At 36.8% G+C, this 16,706-nt stretch overlaps 1 protein-coding gene across 20 annotated transcripts in view; it reads left to right on the top strand.

Moving 5' to 3' along the window:
• PTPRK (protein tyrosine phosphatase receptor type K) overlaps positions 1–16,706 on the top strand; it is a 576,479-nt gene that overhangs the window by 535,549 nt on the left and 24,224 nt on the right. For 10 of the 20 annotated variants that reach the window (XM_045008691.1, XM_045008690.1, XM_045008694.1 and 7 more), the window contains 6 exons: positions 5,617–5,786; positions 8,253–8,288; positions 9,833–9,844; positions 11,299–11,483; positions 13,064–13,151; positions 14,458–14,534. In XM_045008691.1, the coding sequence (XP_044864626.1) occupies positions 5,617–5,786; positions 8,253–8,288; positions 9,833–9,844; positions 11,299–11,483; positions 13,064–13,151; positions 14,458–14,534 (568 nt within the window). The remainder of the gene's footprint in view (positions 1–5,616; positions 5,787–8,252; positions 8,289–9,832; positions 9,845–11,298; positions 11,484–13,063; positions 13,152–14,457; positions 14,535–16,706) is intronic. The other 10 variants (XM_045008699.1, XM_045008702.1, XM_045008701.1 and 7 more) reach the window with 5 other exon arrangements.

Here is a 16,706-nt window from a genome sequence, read left to right as displayed (position 1 = left end):
GGGATTGAAAATTTGATAAGTTACATATCAGCATACATATCCAGTGATTCCATAATGTAGTATCCCTTTTGATACCTGAGATTGATTATAGCTATTATGTAAAGAAATTAACAATACAATGAATTTACTCATTCCCATGGGTTTAATAAGTCTCATGTTAACATAGATCTCTAAATTTGATTAAATGTGGCTTTATCTTTTAATGAAGAAAAAAACGTGAGTGGGTGGTAAGCCGTTCTGTTCATGATTTCACAAGTCTAAGAGACGGTTTGTGCTTTGCCTGATCATTCTGTTTAAATTGCTTTACATTCAACTGGATGAAACTCTATTGGCTCTTACGCAGTTTTACAAAGTAATCAAACTAAGAAAAGGGATACTGCATCTTTCAAATAGCAATGCCAGCTTTTTTTAATTGTTGGATTATTAGCAAATGTACTTCATTTCCTTCCATTTGTTTACCTTCCATATTTTTAAATGCTTAGCATGCATACATCAACATTTCTGACTATATAAGATTTAAAAATATAAAATATATGTTTGCATTCAGCAAATTTGTGTATATATAGGTATCAGTATACACTTACATCTGCTGTAAAATGTGTATTGTGTATGGTGTGAGTGTACACATATCTGTACATACAGTATGTTTGCAAACATATATGTACACCTGTGTACCAGTAAAGACTTTAAAATGTCTTCATTAAATTTAGTGGTTTTCTGACCAAGTATATTAATACAATCTTTAGTTTTTGTAACTGAAAAGTAAAAAGCATATTTAATGCACAGGCTTTGTACACAACTATTCCATTTATCATGACATTTAGGTAGTAATTGATCATCATACTATGCTGAACTTCATGTTGAAAATACATAATCCATTTAATTTTCCATTTTTTGGCAGTAGATTAAATGTCAGCATGTAATTTTCTCAAGTGATCTCTCTGTAAAAACCAAATCATTTTTATATGCTAGTGTATTTTTTTAATTGCATGGCAAAGTAAAGCTAATCAGTGCATGAGCAAGTTGAAATGCTAACCAAAGAAACATGAATTTTTCAATTTTTTTTTAACACACATTTCTCTGCTTTGTTCAATGTGACGGAGTCACGCTTTTCATTCACCATTGCTTCTCTTTTTCCACTGTCTGTGATTTGCTTGCCAGGAGGAGCTACTATTCTTACTCCTACTATCTGTAAGTAGAAAATGGGTGACTTACTACTTTACATGTTTTAAAGATGCAGTATCCCTTTTTAAAAAAAGAAAAAATATAGTCTTTATAATTTTGCTAAATTTCAATTATTGATACATTTCCTTGGTCTGAGGGGGTCTAACGGTTCCCTTGTGGTTTTCCTATTTTACCTTGGTTTGGTTTTTTTTTTAAAGGGATATTGTATTTATAACTGTATATTGAGATTTTTACTCTTTGCCTACCTTTTTTCCCATAATTATCATTTTAGTTAGTATAGTCACATTTTGATTTGCATTCTGTATCAAACTTACACATCACACTACAAAATGTCTTGTGGTAGTAGCTGTCGCATAGGGAACCATGGTTGTGAATCACTATTTTTTGTTTTTATTTAACACGAATAAGTGCATTAAAGAAAGTACATTTGCAGCTGATACTGCGTAACACCTGTAGTGTGCAAATCAGATGTAAATTTCAAACATGTAAACAGCTCTTGCATGCTGCCTGGAGGGCAGGATGTTTACAATGGTGGGAGCAACAATGGGAATTGTTTTTATAAAAATATACAAGGTCCTTCTCTATTGCTCATTGGGCAATCTGCATACGCAAGCAAAAGTATTATTTTATACTGTATAGCAGAAACTTTGCTTCATTGTAGCAGAACTACATTTTTGTCTGTGTCAACCAGATGAATTTTTGTAAGATCTGTAATGATGTAGGCATTGATTGAGCAAAGTGCTTGAGCATATGCTTAATTTTAAGGATGTGCATAAAGTCCCATTCATTTCAAAGGGACTAAAGCAGTGGTTTTCAAACTGTGGGTCATGACCCAGTACTAGGTCGTGGAATGGAAGACACTGGGTCACGGTGGCTCTGGTCAGCACCACCAACTGGGCCATTAAAAGACCCATTGGCATTGCTGCCTGGCTAAGGCAGGCTAGTCCCTACCTGTTTTAACACTGTGCTGCACCCCAGAAGTGGCCAGCAGCAGGTCTGGCTCCTAGGCAGGGGGGCCACGGGGCTCTGCGTGCTGCCCCTGCCCCAGGCACTGGCTCCGCACTCCCATTGGCCGGTTCCCAGCTGGCAGGGGCGGTGCCTGTGGGCGGGAGCTGCTTGCATACCTCCGCCTAGGAGCCAGACCTGCTGTTGCTGGAGCACAGTGCGGTCCGCAGTGTCAGGACAGGTGGGAAGCCTGCCTCTGCACCTCTGCTGTGCCACTGACTGGGAGCCGCCAGAAGGAAGCCCACGCCCCAGCCCTGAGTCCTCTCCAAACTCGGAGCCCCTTCCTGCACCCCAAACTCCTCATCCCCGGCCCCACCCCAGAGCCCTGACCCCCTCCTACACCCATCCCCTGCCCCAGCCCAGAGCCCTTCCCACACTCCAAACCCCTCATTCACAGCTCTGTTGGGTCGCGGGCATCAACAATTTTCTTCAACTGGATCGTGAGAAAAAAAGGTTTGAAAACCACTGGACTAAAGTATATGCTCAGCAAGTGCCTGATTATGGATGCCCCTCTACATTTTTGTTTAAACAGGTTATTTACTTGACTTCATTTAATAAACTGAAAAAGCTAAACAAGGTGTTGTAAACTAACAATGCCGTTCTCTACTTCATTGTGATGAATTATAATTTCCTTGTTAAATAAGAATTGCTTCAGCCAAAGATAATTAACTGCATAGTTTCATACTATGATAGAGCACTTTTTCCCTCTTGACACCCCCTGAAACACCAACCTGCCTTAGGTTTATGCACTTGGATCCTTTGATAGACAATGAGAAACATTTATGCTTGTGTCAGTCTCAAGTACTTGCATAATAAATTGCTTAATTGTCTGACTGGATGTGCCTCTAGAAAAGATCAGGCCTACAAGGAGTCAATACATTGTAGTGCTAGAACACAATGGGCCTTTTTTGAGGAAGTTGACACAGAGCAGAAGAATTAGTAGTAAACTACTGTTATACATTAATAAGTTGTAAAGCTTTTCAGTGGCTGCTGATTTATATAGCATAGCTAGCAAATTTTGTTACAAAGTGGTGCTTTAAAAGGGGGCTTAGTGTAGCTGAGAGAGTAGACTTTATAACCTTTTTTGTTCCTTTCCAGAGATGGCCTTTAAAACTGGGAGCTTTAAAGTCTGGAAAATATCTGAAAAGCTTTGATACTAGAAAACTAGAGTCGGAACTAGAAATGCCAGTTTCAGAAAAGCTTTGACAGAATTAGAGAGCAGTAATAAATCTGGAGCATTTTCAGTTCTGGGGCTTCTATTTCTTTTTACAAATTTAAAGGTTTGTTCAGCTGGAGTATTATATAAACAAACCTTGCTAATTACTCTAAAAATGCCTGCCTGGAGAAAACCTATATCATAAAGTGTTTTAAGGAGACACCAAAAATGTATTATTCACTAATGGAATCATGTGAACATGTTTATTTTTGGACATCAAAATTCTAAATTTTGACCCCTTGAGCTTTAATTAAAGAATAATAGTCTGAGAAGATCTTCATGACTTCCTTAACAGACTGGTGGTTGTTAGGATGAAAGTGTCAAGGAGAGGAAGGAGTTAGATCAATCTAAAAATCTTCCCTGCTTGATTATATATGAGGAGACCAGTTCTCAGATCTGCTCTGCCTTGTCTATCTTCAACACTTCTTGGTGGGCCTTAAAAACTGAATAAAGTTTGTGAAACCTGAGAAACAGACTTCAAAGGAATTAGTATCTAGTGGAGAGAGAGCCCCCTTCCTATTTTGGACAGCAGGGTAGATCACTTCCCTATTCTGGTCTGTCCTAAATCCTAGAACATACCAAGCTGATGGCATACATAACCTACAGTAAAAAAACAGGAGTACTTGTGGCACCTTAAAGACTAACAAATTTATTGTAGCATGAGCTTTCGTGAGCTAAAGCTCACTTCTTCGGATGCATAGAATGGAACACACAGACAGGAGATATTTATACATACAGAGAACATGAAAAGGTGGAAGTATGCATACCAACAGGCAGAGTCTAATCAATTGAGATGAGCTATCATTAGCAGGAGGAAAAAAAACTTTTTGAAGTGATAATTAAGATGGCCCATAGAAGGTGTGAGGAGAACTTAACATAGTGTTTTCCTCACTAACCTCTCCTGTGTAGCTGCAGAATATTGAAATTTTGCAGCCAACACTAGAAGGCTCTAACAGAACTTTTATCCCATGAAATATAAGATAGATATGCAAATCGTAAAAGCATTTAACACTATGGTAATAACATTGCTTTTGGACAGAAAAAGATCATGAAATTAAACTGCTTTTAAAAAAAATAGATTTTCAACATACAGTATTTGCTATGCTGATTACGTCTTTTCTATATGGTGCTTGTGGTTCATCCAAGAAGACCATGCTAAATGGTTATCTTAGCCAAACTGCTTTGAGCTGTAGTTGTTACTACAGTAACAATTTTGAATATTTTAACAAATTTATTAATATAATAAAATGTATGTAGATCATTCATAAAGACCTAGAGAACACTTTGTGTAATACCTTGCACATTTAAGACTTTAAATACAGTAGTCTTAAAATGATTACTATAACCTATCGACTCTGACTTCAAAGGGCAATGAGTCACTTGCAGTGCTGCATTCAGAAGGAGAGTTTATTGAACTATTTCCTCAATGTGCAGTTCATGTGCAGCGACTGTTAAATTTTGGTTTTAGCTATACAGGTCAGGGTGCTACGGCATTTGTGTGTGATACAGTCAGTCTGTGGTTGCTCATTCAAAAAATCTAGTGTTCTCAAACTGCATAGAATACAGATTTTTCTGAACAAAAAAGTTAGCATCAGGAACGATAAATTTCGTACCATTTAGTATTGTGTATGTAAAGGGAAGGAGCAGCTCCTAACATGAAATGTACCATTAATCTGCATTGAATAATTATGTTGTGTTGTTGGATTTCTTGGCTAATACAGTAATCTCAGTGGTAAAATGATTTTTCCCTACTAGGAAGAACAGGGAGTTATCCAGTTATAAAATCAAAATTTAGACTTAAATGGGGATGGTTGATAAAATTGCATGTACAGATGATACCTATTTATCATTTTAGTTAAAATATAACTGCAACCTCTAATTTGTTTATATTAGTATAATTACTCTCGGGGAAAAAAAATAATATCATTAGGTACAGAAATAAGAACTTGTCTGGGGATTGGTCCTGCTTTGAGCAGGGGGTTGGACTAGATGACCTCCTGAGGTCCCTTCCAACCCTGATATTCTATGATTCTATGATGTTAAAGTATTTATGCAGCATAAATATTATATTCTCTCTTTCTCTCAAAGATTATTGGATCATCGGCCTTTGCTTGTTGCCACCAAGCCCCACTCACATGCACCGTTAATTACTATTGCAGGTGTTAATGTTTCATCAAATATTAAGGTGTTTTGGGTTTTTTTTTTTCTTGGCTGGGCAGCAAACTTGCTAAGAAACGCAAGGACGCCATGGGGAACACCAGACAAGAAATGACACACATGGTGAACGCGATGGATAGGAGTTACGCTGATCAGAGCACCCTTCATGCAGAAGATCCTCTCTCAATCACATTTATGGACTCTCATAACTTCAGCCCCAGATGTAAGTACAACAGTGCTAGATCCTATTGACTGTAGTTGGCTATAAGGGAATAGGAAAGACAGATTAGTGTGCTTTTCTGGTTTGTTGCGTATAGCATTGGTTCTCAACCAGGGTTATGTGGAGGTCTTCCAGGGGGTACATCAGCTCATCTCAATATTTGCCTACTTTTACAACAGGCAAAAAGCACTAGTGAAGTCAGTGCAAACCAAAATTTCATACAGACAATGACTTGTTTATATTGCTCTATATACTGTACATTGAAATGTAAGTACAATATTTATATTCCATGGTAAAAATGAGAAAGTAAGCAGATTTTCAGTAATGCTGTGCCGTGACACTTTTGTATGTAAGCAAGTAGTTTTTAAGTGTTGTGAAAGTGGGGGTACACAAGACAAATCTGACTCCTGAAAGGGGTAGAGTATTCTGGAAAGGTTGAGAACCACTGGTATATAGGACCAATCTCCAAATGTATATTTCAGTGGGAGATAAGAGAAATAAAAGTCTTTAGAAAGGAATGCTTATGTATAATGGGTTGGGAGTATTTTTCCATAGGAGTGTGTCATGTTGTTTGATATACTTGCAGACAGTTATAGTTAATACTGATTAGTACACCTTCTAGAGTTGATTCCGTGTTTTTTATAGCACCTTTTTAAATTGCATTCCAAAATATTCTTTACCCAGGCAAGGGCATTATATACCAAATTATTAAGTAATGACTACTTTGCACAATGTCTGTAACCACAATCAGTTAGCTTTTATTTATTTTTTTGCATGAGCTCCAAATAAGTTTCTCCCTTTTGGAGGTGAGGAGGTTGCAACAGGGAACAATTCAATTTCCCATCCTTTTGTAAAATGCATGTTTGCTGGCATACTTGGAGGTTTGCTACATACTTTTATTTCTTTGAAGACAGGAAAGGTTACTACTGAAATGTGTAGTTTTGAGGATCAACACCCCACCCCCACCCCCCTCAGACACACACACTCCCTTACTACAGTACTTATAAGGTCATGACTCAGGAAGGTATTTAAGTTTCACTTAAGTCAATGTTAAGCATGTGATTAAGTGCTTTCCTGAATCACGGTCTATATCAGTACTTGCAAATACTTCGTGATTCATTTCAGAACTGAGTAGTAATTATAACAGTGATCTTTGATCTGTTGCATTATTGCTCCTTAATATTGTTGGAAAACATTTAAAATGTAGGTGATAATGTCAAAAATTAGTTTTTAACTTTTCTGCACTTGGAGGCCATTAGAACTCTGAGCAGAAACTCTCTTGTTGGTTTGGCAGCATTGTCTTATATTGTGATATAGGAAACAAAATTGGGGGGTAACCTTAGATCTTGCTGTTCAGGTCAGTCCAGCTCAATATGCTGTGGAGATAACATTCTTTAAGCATCTCCTATCCAATTTCAGTTTAATACCAACCTAGCTTGCCACTTCTGTATGGAGTTAAGGTGCTATACTAGTGGCTGTGTACAATTGTGGCTAGAGTTGGAAAGAATTTTGCCAGCGACTGCTAATTCGTCAGATCCTAAACAGAACTCAAGCAGGGCTCCTATGGCAACCTGCCTGCCAGGCAAGTTTGGCAACCTGCCAGCTCTCTCACCCAGCTCCTCAGCAGCCAGTCTGGAAGCCCTAGGAATGCTGACTCCCAAGCTTCCAGGATCTGCAGCTTTGGAGCAGCCAACCAGCCAGATTGCCCAATGGCTCTGACTTTATTCCATTTTGCAAAAAAAATTGAGTTTTTTTGTTCTCATTCCAAATCAGAACAAATCAGATTTTGAAATATCAGAATCGTCCATGAAATGGAATACATTTCTCCCAACAGCTCTAATCAGGGCCTGTAAAATCCTGCCAGTTTTAACTAAGGTATGGTTACATCAGTATGTGCAGCGTTTCCTTGTTTTTCCCCTGTACTTACTATAGGAAATACCTTGAGTACTGCAAATAATGAGGCTATTAACTGCAAATATTTATTTAGTTTTCTAAAATAATTGGCAAGCTTTTAAGGAACACCCTTTTGTTATTGGGTAAATGTTGCACATTAAAGGATGGGTTGGGTTGAAAAGGAAAGGCATAGTTCTGTAAAAGTGAACTACCATGTCACTGCTAATGAAGACTAGTGAGGGACCATGTCCCTTCCAAGAATAAAAGCTTATTGAATTGACTTCATTGCAAATAAGAATCTCTTCTGCTTGTATCTTATACATAGGAACATCATTGCCTAATTTAATGCAGCTGAAGTTTATTTTGTTTTAGCTATTAATATAAATATACTGCACATAAGAGATCCCTTTTCCCCTCTGTTATGTATGATGTCTAGTAAACTGGAAGTATACAGTCTCTGTTTGCTGTAACAAAATTAATGGGAGTTTCACTGTGCATTTTATCATGTTGTTTTTCTTCTTAAAAATACACTAATTGAGGGTAATGTATTTCTTCATGAGCTTTGTTTTCCTGCAGTGCCCAATGATCCACTTGTGCCGACTGCTGTGTTAGGTGAGGACCTAGTCCTTCATCCTCTGTTCCTGCATGGATTTCATCTCCTTGCATGGTTTATAGCTCTGACAACAAATACATTGTATACAGTATTGAAGCTGCTTGTTTTACATAATAGGTAGCCAAGCTATTATCAGACAATGCAGGTGTATTCAACTCTGTACTCAGTTTATCAGCTCAGTTAAAGTTGAAATAAGTGTCAATGCAAAAAAAATAATTCTTTAATTCTTGCATTTAAAATTACTCTGTGTGTTAAGTGAATAGGAGCAAAATGATAACAGTTGTAAAATGTTATAGGTATTCACCTCCCCGTAGCACTAGGACTAATCCAGATGAATCGATCTGTGAGGCTAGAACCTGGTGGGGGGAAAAAACAAAACAAAAACCTGTATTATGATTAGATAGCACCCCAAGCTCTATTTTCTAACTAAAGAATTAGGAGGAGGGGGAGATTAAATATCTAATATGCAGGAAAGATTAATAAAATCTTAATTTGTGCTTTCCACCCTTTATATAATTACAGTTTTCAAATGCCTCTGAGTCGTAGGCAGTGGTGACTTTGGAGTTATTTCAAAAATTGAAGAGGTTTTGTTTTGTATTGTTTTGTTTTGTATTTTATTTTTGTATTTTATTTTATTTTATTCTATTTTTGGCTTAACAAACAATATTGAAGGACTTTGTTTTTTAGAAAATGGTTTTAAAAATGCAGTGAAAAAATAAAATTTGTATCCCGTTTTCTGACTTGATATAATCTAATGAATGATATTAGAGTTCAGTCAGTTACCATGGCTGCTTTACTACTAAAAAGTCAGCAAAATTAGACTTACTGGTTGAGTGGTATTTAAAAATTGAACTTTCCCTAATGTGTTTCTTTGGGAGGCTTTTTTCTGATGCGCATTATCTCAGGCTTTTACTATTCATGTAGGCCATGCCCAACTATATTTGCAATGACATTAGAACTACTGAAACTACTAATTCATCTACGTGAAACAAATTTGTAGATAGCCAATGGTAAATCTGTTGAAACTATACTGTGACATATAACTGTGAAGAGCAAGCCCTAGGGGTTAATTGAAGGAGAGTTTAATAGTTTCTGTATGTATTCACATCTTAGCATACTTTTCATTTGTTTTTCACAGATGAGCAGTTTTTCATATGACCAGAACTATAGCAAATAAGTCTTATGTTAGCTAAAGGTTATGTTAGGTTGTAGTGGTACTAGACATATGAATGATTTTTTTAGTTCATTTTCAGCACGTTAGTGTCTCATTCCATTCTATATACATTATCTAGTAGTAAGTTACTCTGATAATTTTGGTTTTCTTAGATCCATACTATTCCATTGGATTCAGTGGGGAGCTCTATTTAAAAATCGATGGCGTGATATACCCCTTATATTTTAGAAACTATTTGAAATATTATAAAGCCTCATAACTTTTAATGCTATTTATCGTTTAGTCATTTTCTAATCTAATACAGACTTCAAATAAATTTCTTATGTTCTTGTTCACTCTTTGTTTTTTTGCTGCTTCAATGGGTTAAAGTGCCTATTACTGGTAAGTATATTGGAAGAAACTATAGAGAACTGCACATCAAGAGAATGTTTGAAATGTGTATGGTTTAATATGTATAATACCACAGTAAAAGTGACTGGTACATGTCACTCATGCTATTAGGGGGTTTAATGAGGCATAAATGTATTGAAATTAGCAACTCTTGTGTAACAGCTTACAGACTGAGGTTACTTACTTTAAGATTGCATTTCATACAGCATTCAAGTTGTGCGCACCTTTGGCAGAATTGTAGAGAATATTTAAATGCAGGGCTCCCTATCCAGACCTTAAAATGCTGGCTATATTGCTAGGGCTTTCTGCTTGGTTCTTTGGAAGGGATAGGAGTGGACTGATTGCAAAGTAGCATGTATGGGTGTTGGATCTCTTATGGAATGACTTGGAATGATAAATCAGCTTTTGCCTAAGAAAACATGAAAACAGCAGCAACATACTTTGAGTGGCCAAGTAGCCAAAATCTGGTTTCTGTATTACATTCTATCTTCCTAAATACCACCTGTAATTTTAATTGGAATTTTGAAAGTTGCATTCACCTTTACTTCCTGTGCTAACCAGTCAGTAGAATTGCTGTGTGCTATTAGCGTTTCACAAAAGTTGTTGACTCCTTGTCAATAGTGTAAGAAGTGATCCCTTTATGGAGTTCATACATCAGTTTAGGGTTGAGTAGTGCTTTGGAGTCCTTCAGGAGGAGAGGATTGTTACATACTAATTTTATAAATAGTATTTCTTTCTTTACTTAAAATGGAGAATGTCCAGCTGAAATCAGGGCACATGACAACTCAGCTGTTCAGTTGAAGGATCAGTGGCACAATGATAGTATTAAAGTCACCACTTTTGTAAGTGTTGGTTCTTCATCCCAAATGGATTATGTAGGCTGAACCCTGATATGAAGATTTTTTAATAACAAATGATATATCTGTAATCTACAATGTTGGGTGGGGTGGGGTTGTTTGTTTTTTAAACTGGGATCTGAACTCACTGATTCTGGATGTAGAACCATGGTGAGCTGGAAGCACGGAAGAGCTGTCCTCATTATGTTGCTTATTTCATAGTTTTGTTGTCTTTATTAAATAAGCTTGTTTCAGAAAAGTTTAAATTTTGGATAACAATGAGAAAGTGAAGTTTTCTAAAAAGTGACCATTAAAAACTACCTTTTTAGCTTTTTAATGAAGTATACTTAGACCTTCTGTTCTACAGGAAAGAGAATCTCAGTCTTTTCAGTGTGTTTGCAATCAAATAAATAAATTTATTTAACACCCTGAGTGCAGTAGGTGCTGGCTTGCACACTCAGAAATTTTGGGGGAAGGGGAAGTGATGAGAAACTGTAAGTCTCTGTTTCAATAATAGGCTGAAAAATTTACTGTAGTTGATTCATTTTAAGTGTATACACTAGTGTTAGAATAAATGTTACTTACTTCTCTGGGCTTTTGTAACCACAGATGAGAATCACAGTGCGACAGCCGAGTCCAGTCGCCTGCTGGATGTCCCTCGCTACCTTTGTGAAGGAACAGAGTCCCCTTACCAGACTGGACAGCTGCATCCAGCCATCAGAGTAGCTGATTTGCTGCAACATATTAACCTCATGAAGACATCTGATAGCTATGGTTTTAAAGAGGAATATGAGGTAGAATTTAAGTGATCTATTTATGAATTATTCTTATCAGAAAAACCCCTTGTGAGTACAGTATCTTGTTTGCAATGAGGGCTCTTGATTGCAGAGGGATTAAACTAATTGTAATGGGATGAAAGAAAATTTGACAGTGGGATATTAGGTAGTGGGATAATCCCAGAATGAGGTAGGGAGAAGAGTTCTATTACTTGAGACATTCCAAATGACAGTAGTCTGGACTAAGTGCTAGACATGTCCAACAGTGAAAAATCCAGCACTGGTGGTGGAGGGTGGGTACAGATGGACAGATAGCTCTCCTCCACCACTGGCTTTGGATTCTCTGGGATGATTCTATGAGGTTAGACTGTCAGAAACAGTACAGCCAGTAAAGTGTTACAGCCTAGTTTGCATACAATTACAACTATATTTAAAATGATGTAACGGTTTCCACTTGCTTGGTAAACTTTGCTGATTAAATTTAGAGCCCTCCCCCCTACTTACGGATTTAATAGGAGAACAAGACTTAATAGCTGTTTTCATCATACCCCTGCCATTTCCCCTCTTAACTTACATGCATTTTCCCCTTTGTCAGTGTTTTCTTATACCATGCTCCATTTTAGGGCTGTGCTTCCATAGTGCACAAAGAGCAGAGACTAGTTTAGTCCCTGATTTCTACTTCTAATGAATGGCCTCCTGCTTCATCTCTCCTTGCCCTAACGTGGGCCAGTGGTGGAGAATGTGCTTTTAAGTTTGTTTCCATAGTAACTGTTCTGTTTCTGTGGCTGATCTCCCAGTAGGGGCAGCACAACACCCAGAAAGGAAGCTATAGTGGCACATGCCTTCAGGAATTAGATAGAAGCATGGAATACAAGTTGTGGGCAATGGAAAAGAACATAGAGAAAAGTCTCATCTGCCATCGCTGAGATAGCAACCTTTATCTTACACCCTTCACAATATGGAGAGGAGTTTGAAAATGTTTTGCTAGTAGTTTTAAAGTTTTAGCTTTAAAATAAGAGCACGAACAGCAAGAGTTTTAGGAGGAGTCTTCTTGGTTGCTGTGTTCAAGAGTAATGCCTGCTCCATTCTAAGAAAAATTATGGAACAGGCAGTAGGTGTCTGAATATATTATGGTACATTATAAGAGTGGGGAGGGTCAGTCTGTGTATATTTAATCTGGGATTCCTCTTCTTTTCCTTCCTCCCTGCCTTGTGAAGACTGCTGAGCACTTGACCGTCCATTTCCAGCCCTCCATCAAGCCTCCATCATTCCTTCATCTATTTTGGGCCAGGAGGACTGGGTTTGAAATCCCTTTGAAAATCAGTCATTGACTGATTCATTAGCCTGTAGGGATCACTGAGAGAGAGACTCTCCCTCTTCCTATAGCTACATTTCTACTTCTGCTATCAAGGAAGCTAGTGGGTGACAGATCAGATAATCAAAGCTGAGATTCTTTTATGATAGAGAACTGTCAGGACATAATCATGCTATCTTAAAAAAGATGTCTTTAGCAATGTTGTTTTAAAAAATTACATAGGTTTTACTAAACTAATTTCCTTTATCTATCATTATTATTATTATTATTATTATTTTAATAGAGTTTCTTTGAGGGACAGTCAGCATCTTGGGATGTCGCTAAAAAGGATCAAAACAGAACAAAGAACCGATATGGAAACATTATAGCATGTAAGTTCCTAGATGGCTTGCAGTCAGTGTTTGACAGTGCTGATATTAATTGTCATATACTGCTGTATTTATTTAACAGCTTTTTAAAGTAAAAATAAAAAATGCAGTGGCACATCTGCTTATAAAATCAAATGCTCATTATTGATCAGTGCAGAAATACAGTGCTATCTTTAGAATTTGTGCCATTGTCAAAGATTCTTTCCCTTCAGGGCTAATGTGTGTTTAATTTTATGTTTGTACATAAAATGCACGTGGAGATTAAACATGTGAGAGTGACTGAGTAACAAAATCCCTTTGAATGTTACATTAATTGTAGTTTTGTTCACCTATAATTGTATTCCAGGTTAAAGTATATCAGACTGTCCACATGCTCTTTCTGTTATTGTTGTTGTTGTTGTTGCTTGTAGCCATTGTGTCTGAACCCCAGTTGTGTAACATAGGTGTTTTTTTACATTGATGGCTAGGAGCAGGGAGTCCTGTCTCTCTCGAATCCTTAGACATAATACTTTTGATAGCTTAGAGTATGTCTATACTTAAAATGCTACAGAGGAACAGCTGTGCCACTATAGTGCTTCAGTGTACACACTACCCACTCCAACGGGAGGGCTTCTCTCGTTGGTGTAAGTAATCCACCTCCCTGAGAGGCTGTAGCTAGGTCAACGGAATAATTCTTCTGTCCACCTAGCACTCTCAATACGGGGGGTTAGGCAAGCTTAAATATGCCACTAAGGGGTGTAGACCAGGTCTTAGATTCAAACACAGGGTAAACAAATTTTATTAATATTTTATATGGGAATTGTGTATGCAATAATAATGCCACTCATCACATTTAAATGATTGAAAGCATGTTGCTAATATGAACATTGCAGTTTTTTAAGGAGCTATATATGAAGTTACATGACACTGGGAGCAAAGGACTCATAGTCAAGACTTTTTGGGTTTCTAGTTTACCATCTATGCCACTAACTTGTTTTGTGACTTCGGGCAAATCACACAGATTCTTTGTCTCTATTTACCTTATGTATCATTGTGATACCTACTAACTACACAGGGGTAATGGAACTTATTAACCGTTGTGAAACGCTTTCAGACCCTCAGACAAAAGACCCCTCTCTGTGTAACTATGAGGTAATCCCTCCGTTTTAAAGATTTTAAATTGTCAAGCACTAGTAGTTTCCTCAGAAGCCTTTCCAGTGCACTAGATCATTGTAATTTACGGTTGCCTGCCATTTATTTCATATTTATATTCAAGCCAAGTCTGAAGGAACTTCTATTACCTATTTTTTTTCTTATATTAAATTTACAGATGACCACTCCAGAGTGATTTTGCAACCTGTTGAGGATGATCCTTCTTCAGATTACATTAATGCAAACTATATAGATGTAAGTGGTTGCATGGATTTCTCCCTTTCACCTTGCTAGCTTCTGTGTGTGAAACTTTTTGCATGTTGTGCCTACAAAATTATTGAAAGCTTTCTTTTGTTATTAAGAACAAAATGTACACTTTCCTTGTTCTACGTCCCAGTACTCACTGACATTGTTGTGCTTTCTTTCACATCTGACTTTGGTTTGGGCTGTAGATTTGGCTGTACAGGGATGTAAGTACCACTATATGTGAATAACAGCATCCTATTGTAAATATTTGCTATAGACATTGTTCTTAATTACTTTACTTTTCTGTTTTTATTACTAGATATCAACGCATGCTTCATTTAATTTACCTCATGTAATATCTATTCTTTTTTTTTTCCATTTTCTTTTGTGTAAATACTTTATGTATGTACCTGTGTTAAAGAGATCGCTTAGACTGTTAACATAGTTCTAGGTATTGTTACATAAACCGGATAAACTTCCTCTTTAAGAAAAGTTGCTGTTAACTTAAATTTTATTTTGGATGGTTTTGGTTACTAGCTTTTATTTTCCCCTCCCATTTTTATGTGAGAAGCTGGATAGTATGCTGTAAAGTAGTGGTTCTGAAAGTGTATCGAAGTGGTGTTTCTAATAGATGGCTTGGAAAGGAGTTGGGGAGGATAGCCTTATTTATTTTCTTAAGGGCAATAGTCATCAAGCTGAATATGTAATTAATATTTGATCTTCAGGTGACAATTGGATATTATACAGTATATACACAAACATATATATTTATATTATTTTAGAAATGTAGTATAAGTTTCTTGATTTCTACTGTACATCTTTTTTTCAAATTTGAATTTCCACATTTTGTCAGGAGTTCAAAGGAACAGGAATCTTGAGAGATCTCTGCCATGTATATTGGTCCAGAAAATATAACCTTGTTTAACCGAAACCTTGGGGAAAAAGAGGGTGGGAGGACAAATAATATGGATGAATGAAAGACCTGTAAAAATAATATCACCCAGAGTATTTACTGGGTGTGTTTTAAAGGGCTATTTTTTTCTCAACTTTTTTTATATGTAGCACCACACTAACTCTTTTTTCCCTTCCAGTGGTGGTTTGTAAAACTTGAGACTCTCTAGGATATAAAGTTTCTGCTACAAATATAGCACTGAATTTCTTATCTCTGCTACTGTGATGTGTAGGACCAGAGATATTTTGACAAAGGATTTCCACAAAATGTTTCCCCTGATTTGTGATAAATCCCGTTTCTCAGAGGTACTGTTATCCCATGTAGATAAAAACACCATCTCATCATAACCAAGGAGGAAGACCACAAACTTACATTGGCTCTTTGATGAAAATATTTTTTACTTGTTCCTGAAAACACGGTGTATAAAGAGAATATAGTACTGTGTTAAACTTGTGTAATTTGAAGTTGGAGCTGGGTATTAAAACCTCATGGGGGATTGAATTGTCCTTCCTGGGTTTTTTTTTAAGAATACTGAGTAAGCCAGTCCATTCTAAAAACACAAATAAAATGCTGTTCAGAAGGATTTTTATGAGCTGCAAAGGAAGGTAATCAATCGTTGGCAAGGATGATTAAACAGTTCTCAGAGAGAGGGTTCAAATTGCATGGATATGTGGAAATCTGTCAGTTTAGTGGCAACAAGGGGATACAAGGAGTATAAAGATCCATGATTCCTCTAATGAGTGTTTGACCCTGTTGGCTTAGTAAGACTATAACCCAGCAAATAGCTGTGGTTATTTCTCTCACATTCTCACAGAATATCACATCACTTATACCACTTCCTCTCATACTAGCTCTACTAAATTTAGTTCCTTCCTACAACCTTGATCTTTCTATCTTATTACTAGTACAAGCCTGAATAAGTTTTTTACAAGTTAATTTAGTAGAGGATCCATTCATCTTGCAGTTCACTTGCTAATAATTGACAATTGATAATGATGTGCAGACAAGCAAGCACTAGAACTTAGCCAGCTAGCTGGAAGGATTCAGTTGTACAGGTTTGTTTCTATATATGTGTGTGTGTATATACATGTGTGTGTATCATGTACAATATAATACACAGGCACACACTCTGTATAATATTGAAAACATTTTGTAAAACATTCTGTTGTACCCAAATGCAGCAGGGCATTCATTCTACGCACACACACATTGTCCAGCTCTAACATTGG

The sequence above is a fragment of the Mauremys mutica genome, chromosome 3 (genome assembly GCF_020497125.1).
Source record: "Mauremys mutica isolate MM-2020 ecotype Southern chromosome 3, ASM2049712v1, whole genome shotgun sequence".
Taxonomy (NCBI): Eukaryota; Metazoa; Chordata; order Testudines; family Geoemydidae; genus Mauremys; species Mauremys mutica.
Note: the sequence above shows the minus strand (reverse complement) of the source record. Positions and strands in the feature narration are given on the sequence as shown.